This window comes from Bombyx mori, chromosome 14 (assembly GCF_030269925.1).
Source record: "Bombyx mori chromosome 14, ASM3026992v2".
Classification (NCBI taxonomy): Eukaryota; Metazoa; Arthropoda; class Insecta; order Lepidoptera; family Bombycidae; genus Bombyx; species Bombyx mori.
The window spans coordinates 11,022,774-11,032,179 of NC_085120.1; the positions used below are offsets into that span (position 1 = coordinate 11,022,774).

At 37.4% G+C, this 9,406-nt stretch overlaps 2 protein-coding genes across 2 annotated transcripts; one reads left to right on the forward strand and one right to left on the reverse strand.

The window, feature by feature from the left end:
- Positions 1-937: 937 nt before the first annotated feature.
- Positions 938-1,674, forward strand: LOC732886 (translation initiation factor 1a; the record flags this gene model as incomplete). The annotated part of the gene is given in 2 exon segments (NM_001046887.1): positions 938-1,180; positions 1,330-1,674. Coding segments are annotated over 2 exon segments (453 nt in total). The 3' UTR covers positions 1,660-1,674.
- A 473-nt stretch (positions 1,675-2,147) lies between these two features.
- On the reverse strand, positions 2,148-4,120 carry LOC101737144 (speckle-type POZ protein-like). The gene is made up of 2 exons (XM_004923744.5): positions 3,871-4,120; positions 2,148-3,758 (listed from the first exon to the last, which is right to left on the reverse strand). The coding sequence occupies exon 2, from the start codon at positions 3,724-3,726 to the stop codon at positions 2,704-2,706; it is 1,023 nt and encodes a 340-aa protein (XP_004923801.1). The 5' UTR covers positions 3,727-3,758; positions 3,871-4,120; the 3' UTR covers positions 2,148-2,703.
- Between the last annotated feature and the right edge of the window lie 5,286 nt (positions 4,121-9,406).

Consider the following 9,406-nt stretch of genomic DNA (forward strand, 5'->3'; position numbering starts at 1 on the left):
GTTAACTAGTTTGAGATGTTCCCACTAACTTATTTCTACCATCGCACCACCCGCCACCGGAGTAGAGCTCACCCATACTACCTGGACCCACTGCGTTCGTCCAGTTTGTTTCCAGAGATCTTTTTTGTCACGTACCATGCGGTTTTGCAATGAACTCCCCTCTACAGTGTTTCCCGAGCGTTATGAAATATTTTTCTTCAAACAAGGCTTGTGGAGAGTAGGTACTCAATGGTAGGCAGCGGCTTGGCTCTGCCCCTGGCATTGCTGAAGTTCATGAATAACAGTAGCCACTCACCAACAGATGGGCCGTACGATCGTCCTGCCGACGTGCCTGCAAGGGCAATAAAAAAAATTTGTATAGAGTTGGTACTTTTGTAACTAGGGGCGTTGTTCCAACTGCATATAGATTTGAGTTAACTTTTGCGCTATCGAGAACGTTAAAAATCTCGCATTAAGCACCCAGTTCAAGCATCGCGTTCTCACGTGCAATCGCGTGTTATATTTTGATAGTGATATTGATTGCTGTCGTTTTCAGCCGCTACCTCATTAAAGCAGCCGAAAAAGGTGTCTTAAGCTTCGCAAGATACAGCAGGCTCTTCTACTTTTTTTAACTGACCATAAATATAAACTACTGCAGAGAGACGGAGAGTCGAGGTTTTTTAATAAATTTCCATTTCATTTTATTTTACGATTCCAAGTAAACAACAGCAAATGAAGTTTAGGTTCAAATTATTAGAATCCAGTTCGTTAATAAATAAGAAGCACGATGTCTTTCATATGGATGTGTTTTATTGTTATGTTGAGATGTTCCGAATGTCAAATGAACTTTTACGTTTGGGCTAAGTTTCTTTTGCCTGTTAAATGAAGGATTATAAAAATACAATGCAGAACGTCATCTCCAGTGCCAAGTACTTTTGACAGCAAATTTGTAGCAAATGTTGAATTTTGTTTTTGCTCTACATTTATTGTATTTAACTCTAAATTTTTAAACATCGAACTTTATTTATAACAATAAACACAAGTTTACACCTATACCGCTATATGAAGTTTCGTGAAAATGTCAAAAGTGTCTAAAAGAAAGCATGTTATGAATGAAGCTCTTTGGGACGATTACGAATTGCCAAAAGACAATCAGAACATCGTTAAAGTTGTTAAAAGTAAAGGAAATAATTTACACGAGGTACCATCATTATTAAAAATTGGGGCACATTAAAAAAATAAAATAATTGCAAACGTAAACATAACCTTAATTCCTCGACTAAGTTGTTCGCTTCATTTTAATATTAGAATACAACAAAATCAATAATCGATAATAAAACTTATTTTTAGATTACTACACCAACAGGCGAAGAATATCTAGTTTCAATGCCAACTAAATTCCGTAAAAACATATGGGTTAAACGCGGAGATTACATATTAGTTGAACCAATCCCTGAAGGAGACAAAGTTAAGGCTGAAATTGTTAAAATAATGAATAAAGACTCAATAAAATTCTATAAAGAAAACAATGTATGGCCTAAACAGTTTGAGGACAATAAATCTGAAAATAAACCAAACGAAGACTTATTTGAAAATACAAATAGGAAAAACATTATAACATATGTGAGTGATAGTGACTCTACTAGCAGTGATCAAAGTGACAGTGAACAAGAAAATTAAAATAATACATAGAATATAATTTAATATGTAAATAGAATAATTAATTTCATCATCAAATAAAAAAAGATTTCCTATAATGTTGTTTTTGCTGAAACATAGACAAATCATAGTAATCTTTATATTCTTAACACTATTTTAACAGCTACCAGATATCAAAAAAGTTCCTTTAGCTTGTGCAAAAATATGATTAATTACATGTCTGTGCAGATATAAAAGTCCTAAAAATAATTGTTGCAGAGCTAAAGGTTTACAAGCTTCTCTGTGATTCAGATCGTAACATCCTATTAGATACCTTACTAGTTCAAACATTGCACAATAAATTCATACAAAAGAAATAACATCTAATAATACATTTTACATATTTTAACTTACACTTAATATCTGATATTACAGCAGGAACTAAATAGGAGCTGGTACAGGACCCAAATTGCTAAGAGTGATTAAAGAGGGTTTACAACAACTTCAATATAAAAAATCCATTAAAACTATTGTTAAAGTTAACTATCATATTTATTAAGTTAATTTAATTAATCTCTAAAATAATAACAAGTTTGAACCTCACGAGTAGTCTTAATTATTTGTATGAATTTGTAAAAGAGAAAAATTAATTTAAACAATCAAAATTAAGTATTAACAAACAAAACAATCTTCAAGAAAATTCTATCTTTAAAAAAATATTTAAAATGTACTTCGTAACTCCCTTATATGGAGTGGTTAATCTGCTCACAAATTTTAAATAAACATACGCAATACATTTTTAAATCTAAATTAAGTCTCAAAGTTCAAAGTACCTTGATGATTCGATAAATAACAAAAAAAATGTGTTTTTTATATAAATGCGTAAAATTATTTTTAGCTAATCAAACAGCATACAAAGTGAATTACCTATCCAATACTGCTACTAGCTTAGTCCTTATTTTCAGGCTTTCAATATTTGATTATAACATTTGAAACTAATTTTATATTGTAATGAGACACAGCATACTTTAAAGATTATCATTATGAGTTCATGAGATCAATTTGATGAATATTGTTGTTGCAACATCATTTTATATCAGCATCGAAATCATCTGCCATGATGTATTCATAGATTCTTTTGATTAAATCAACAGATTTTACTTGGGCCCATCCTTCAGTTTTTGTTATAAGCTTTGCTTGTCCATCTTTTATAAATTCAAGAGTGAGTTGTTTCAATGTATTTGCTGAATGTAAATCAGCTAATTGTAATGTTTCTATAGCATTCTCTACTGTCAATTTTTTATGCAATGCTTCCTCGCATAAGCTCTTTAGTCTGTTAAGTTGGTAGTAATCGGCAGCTGCTAGAAGCTTTTCTGGAATGTCATCAACTCTAGGAGCTTTGTCACTATAAATAAATGTTAGTACTTCTTGTAATACTGTTGATTCTAAAAGCGATTCAATAACATTAGTGTAGCATTCTGTGGTGTTGTGTTCAAAATGAGCTTTTAGAACAGCACTACGGCTGGCCAACACAGCCTTGTGGACTTTGAACTCGATACCCTCTGCAGACTTGATTATTACATCAGAGAACAACCCATCATTGAGTAAATTCTCTAAGTCATTGCTGAGTTGTGCTTCAGGTACTGTTGAACGGTCTATTTTTATATCATTGGTGACCATAAATTGTACTTTAAGTCGTAAACTTCCATCACTAAGGAGGAATATATCACGGCCATCATAGCTTGCTATATCTCGTTTGAATAATGTAGCCAAGTACTGCCATTTGTTTGCCTGAACCGTGTGATACTCCTTTATTACTATTGTTCTTTCTTCAAATCTTTTTAAACAAATTGTTAGAATGGACTTCAAAAAAACCGGATTTGGTGATAGATAAGAAATCTCTATTATGTCATTATAACGGCCCAAAAATTGCATTTTCAATTGGAACTTAGAGTGAGTAAATTCCGTTTTTGGGTCTTTAGCTTTTTCAACTCGAAATTCCCTCTTGGTCACATTTTCCAACAGATTGACGAACGTAGGTATGGTCCATATTATAGTACATATTTTTGTCTGTCCCTCCGTGCGCGTTGTATAATTTGTGCTCGACATGTTTATAAGATTAATGCGATATTTATTGACCCCTAAAAAATTTTAATTACATAGTTTCTAAATAACTACTTCACAATTACAACAATTACCTTGAAGGTAAATTATTACATAGGTACATTAATATAAATTACTACAATTACATACCTAGTGTATTTGTACCTTCGTGTTTATTAGAAATCTCTTTGTATTTTACTAAAATGTTAACGTTTGACTGCGGTTCAGATTAATTTCTCTGCGTCGAAAAGTTAAAACAGTTTTACTCAAGTGTATGTATCTAATAAATGATTCTACCCCAATAATACAAACTATACCCAACTTAGAATAGATTTGTGCAAGAAATGCAAGAATTGCCAAAAACAGGTAAATGATTAAAAATGTCAAGTTATGTGTATGTGTATAATCTATGTGTCAAGTTTGCTTTGTAGATATTTGTCTCAGTGATAAGTAGTCTATGGTTTGATACAACAGACAAGGCTGTATGGGCTTAGATCTCCTTGCCTTTTCTGTTAAGGAAAAATTGTACTAAAAAATCTATGGTTTGAAGATTTTGGCGGGAATACAATGACCGAAATTGTAGATATAGTTTTTTTTTCTCTTTTGTTATAATGTCGCGCAGCGATTTGTTTTTCAGTTAACAATGAGCTATTCCTTTGGCTGATTTTAATCTTAATAGATATATAAACAGAATCAGATGTCCAGTGACACCTTCATCTTTTATTATAAGATTTAATTTTCATTCTGTAAGGTAGGTATACTGTGCCTCCTTAATCTAGTAAACTGCACTGCTCCTGTGCCTCCTAGATCCGACGCTAATTTACTGACGTGTGTCGATAACCTGGCTTGGTATTATGTGTTCCGTTTGACGTCCGAAGTCCATTATGAGAGTACATCGTATGATTTCCACTGCAGGTCGCTAAATTTGACTACTTCCGTTTCCTAAGTCCCATCTACAGCGCCCTCTATAACGTCTGGAACCGAACCAACAAGCAAAGACAAGCCGCCATATTTGTCATTGTTGCGTCGTTTTTTCCCACGTGCAGTCGTTAATATTTTAAGAAGTTAGAAATTTAAAATGTTATAAGCAACTTTCGAGATTTGAAGTAGAAAGTTTGTTTCAAACAAGTGTTATGATTATCTTCCGTTTCGTGAAACCTCCAAGGCTCTACAATGAGTGACGAGGTTATCGCGCCTTTCAAAGTAAAATTTAAGTGAGGATAGTTCTTCGATTTCTTCGGATATTTCTTCGAGTTCGTCGGAAAATAAAGACTAGGGACCAGCAAGAAAACTTCGAAAAAGTGACTGGTCGCGAGATCTGAATAAAAGGTTTGACTTACTGTCGCAATAATGGGTGAGTCATGTGAATAATATTTTAACTTCGAATCATGCTATTACTGGTCGTGCACCAGTGGTCCCGCCTTTACACTTACAAATACCAACATCTTATAATAATAATGTCTGATCTGGTTTCAACTTCCAATCGAAATTAGACAACGACGAATAGTTTTTACGTCTGCCACCAGACCGTCCGTTACCAGAAGCGGGTAGGTTTTGAAATTTGAGCATTTCTATAAAAGAACCAGATATGCAAAGATTTGACTAGCCGACTTGGAAAGCGGTACAGTATTCGGAGGTTAAAAAAAAAAAAAAATGTTTTCCTGCGTTATCTAATGCTCTTTTGGCACAGAACGAATGCGTTATGCTGCCATACAAAACCTTGCCGACGGGTCAAATTCAGAGAATGTTCAGCTTAATACTTCCGCCTTTTACGAAAAGTTTAAACCGCTATTCGGTAACGATTTCGCCTATAAAAGTTTCTAACGATATCCTTCAAATAATTTTCGGTAAGCGAGCCGAGGTTATATGATAGCGTCGTAGATACCTCGTAAAGAAATTAAAGGATAGATATATCAGGGAAGATATAGAGAAAATATCTTCTTATTGTGATTATATGTTTAACCCCAACTTATTATTGGCATATATACAGAAAATTGGTGGTATTGATAAATTACAAAAGCGACACCGTCTGCTACTCGCATCCGGCCCGCATCGCCGGAACCCTCGGCTTGTACTGCCAATGCAAAGCCATGTCGAGGTAGGCCACATTCCAATACATCTAAAGAGGCCGAAAACAGATATTCTGAGCGATGCTATCCAAATAATTCCTCAGCAAGAAAAACGGGGGGAGGGGGGAACAAGTACAAAGTGGAACGAAAATCAGGAAATAAAAATAAATTACTCAACAGCATTTTCAGGCGGATGTCTAAGACTATATCGAAACACCTGGACTCGATCCACCAAACGTAATATTGAAATTAATAATAACTTGATGTCAATCAAAATCCAAAATTTAATTCAAGAGCTTTAGAACCCGCACCCCCGACACAGTCTTTCAGATTTCCTCTTTTCATACTTCCCAAGACCAATAAAAAATCGAACAATTTTCAACCTCAAGGCATTGAACAAGTACATGAAACAGTCTTTTTCACCTTTTCCACCATCGAGTTCCTAAGTTTTATAACAGATTGGAATGTCAAACTGGATTTGAGCCAGGCCTATTATCATCTATCTATGACGTTTCTCGGGATCAGTTATCAGGGTCGTCTACTTCAGATGATATGTCTGCCATTCGGCTTAGCTGCACCACCGCGGATTTTTGCTTCAGTGACAAACTAAATAGCCGAAATACTTCGCCAGAAGGGTCTGCGACTAGTGGTTATCTGCTTGTACACCAGGGCAGAACATCTCCCGCCATCGGAGTAAAGCTTATCCATATTATCTGGAACCGCTGCGTTCATTGACAGTGCGTTTCCAGAGGTCTTTTTTGCCACGTACCAGCTGGCTATGGAATGAGCTCCCTCCACGGTGTTTCCCGAGCGCTATGACATGTCCTTCTTCAAACGAGGCTTGTGGAGAGAATTAAGCAGTAGGCAGCGGCTTGGCTCTGCCCCTGGCGTTGCTGAAGTCCATCGGCGACTGTAACTATTCACCTTCAGGTGGGCCGTATGCTCGTCTGCCTACAAGGGCAAAAGACCTGTTGAAATCTTAAGTAACTATACTGACACCTTAGAACTCATATCTCAAGGTGGGTGGCGGCATTTACGCTGTAGATGTCTATGGCCTCCAGTAACCACTTAACACCAGGTAAGCTGTAAACTCGTCCACCTATCTAAGCAACCGGTTATGACACTGACGAGCTTGATAGACTTTCTGGGAATCGTATGGGACACCAAATCCAAGACAAAGTCCCTGCCCAAGAATTTGCTCGTGCGACTTACTGCCGGCGGTTGGAACCTAAAGCAGGCGCAAAGCCTCTTAGGATATCTCAACTTTGCGACTTTCATCACCCACCGGGGAAAGTTGCTTTGCCGAGTCCTTGCAGTACCACAGCAACAAGCTCAGGAGGTATCCTCATTTACCAAAGCAGTATTCGGACGAGGTACGTACAGAGCTGGATTGGTGGTTAGAGAAAGTTAGTCAGAGCACACCAATTCATCCACAGAGAATGGCCACGAACCACGTCATCACCGACGCGTCGGACATTCAGTGGGGAGCCCTTGTAAACAACAGAACAGAATTTTCCTACATAAAGAACGAGGGAGGAACCCGGTCACGATAATTGCTAGATCTGACTGGAAAATTGCTTAACTTAATAGACCACCTCAAAGTTGTACTTCTCCCTCACCACCTACCGGGACTGTACAACACTGAAGCCGATCACCTCTTACGCAATCGCGGCGGCTTGGAGTGGTATCTCACAGAAAAAGCAACTACTAGGCTATTCAGCCTGTGGGGAACTTGTTCGCGTCTCGGACCGCTCATGGATAAAAAACTGTTTACCTCTTGTGAGTCCGCGCGAGTAGGTATTTTGCCCTGAAGCAGTGGTGAGTCTCGGTTTGAAGGGTGGGGCAGCCGTTGTAACTATACTTGAGACCTTAGATCTTATATCTCAAGGTAGGTGGCGCATTTACGTTCTAGACGTCTATGGGCTCCAGTGACCACTTAATACCAGGTGAGCTGTGAGCTCGTCCACCCATCAAAGCAAAACTCGAACGCCTGCCTCTACAACGCGTTCAGCAGATCTTGGCATTACTGACTAGCATGGCCGTTTCCGCCGCTCAGTCTGATATCCAGAGTGCTGGACCACCTCAACTCAACCTCAGGTCTACTACTACTACTACTACTACTACTACTACTACTACTACTACTACATACTAGTGGTACCCAAGTGCAAGAAGCCCCTGTGGACGCCAGACCTGAAATCACCTGCCCTCAAGCGACTCAAGAAGCTCAAAGATCTGAACATCAATCTGGTGGACACTGACAATGCTACCGCCAGGCTAAGTCAGCAATCTACACCTGGAAGCTTGGTTAATTTTGGGTGGGACACGCTGACAGGGACATGGACATCGGCAGGAGAGAAACTTACTATTATCGTGCTGGAGAGAGTCTACGATAAGAACATAACGCCCCTATTTGGAATAAGGGGTAAGGTTTTGTCAAGAAAATGTATTAATTCTCGTGTACCCGAATTAGAAAATGTAGCTAGATTTCTCTGTTATCTGTATTTATCTCATGGTCTCTCCTACCGGACCATTCTAGTTTATAAGTCTGTTATATAGCGTCCGTTTGTGAAATTCTATCGGATATAAAAAATAGCTTCGAGCCCGACAGTGAAACATACTGAAATCTATTTCCTTGACAAAGCCTGCACCTTCTAAATTACTGATATTTGGGTCGAAAACTAATTGATCTTCACACCAACAGTCCAGTTGGACATTCGTGGCTGCTCCTGACCAATTGATCATCGATGCAATATGCTGGCTACGCAATCTAGTGAATATGACACAGCAAACCAGTGGGAATATTTAATCTATTCTTAGCAACTAAAGGCTCCACTAAGCCAGCTACTGCAGCGAGGATTAGTAGTTGGGTAAAAAGTCTTTTAGGAGACTCAGGTATTCAGGCCTCAGTTGAAAGCTGTAGAGCGGTGGTGAAAACTTTAAACTGGGTAGGAAATTACCAAATTAATGATATTTCAGCTAAAGATAACTGACAACATGAGCATACTTTTAGAAAGTTCTATCAAAAAACTTATTATTAATGCATCAAACACTGATATAAATTCTGAGAAATCTTTCTCAGTATTTTCGTCCTAAATCTTATTAGGTCGATTTGAATTAAGTGGGTAATATTATACGGTTACCTTCAATTAATTTAAATTACGTGCTTAATTTAAGCTTTGCTTAATTAAACACAATAAGTCACATTGTTGCTTTTTAAATAAATATTATTTTATTTCAAATACAAGCCACCAGGAGATAACAAACAGTCTCTCATAATGGACTTCGGACGTCAAACGGAACACATAATATAGAAATTTTACCTTCCAATAAAATTTGTATTATGTTTCCTAAGACGTCCGAAGTCCAGATAATGTCTTCCTGGGGCTACATCCATCATTATGAGCCGAACAATGACAAATATGGCGGCTTGTCTTTGCTTGTTGGTTCGGTTCCAGACGTTATAGAGGGCGCTGTAGATGGGACTTAGGAAACGGAAGTAGTCAAATTTAGCGACCTGCAGTGGAAATCATACGATGTACTCTCATAATGGACTTCGGACGTCTTAGGAAACATAATACAAATTTTATTGGAAGGTAAAATTTCTATATTTTTTGCTG

What these genes read in the sequence shown, in the direction of transcription:
- LOC101737144 (XM_004923744.5), bottom strand. Translation starts at nt 3,726, where the DNA reads ATGTCGAGCACAAATTATACAACGCGCACGGAGGGACAGACAAAAATA.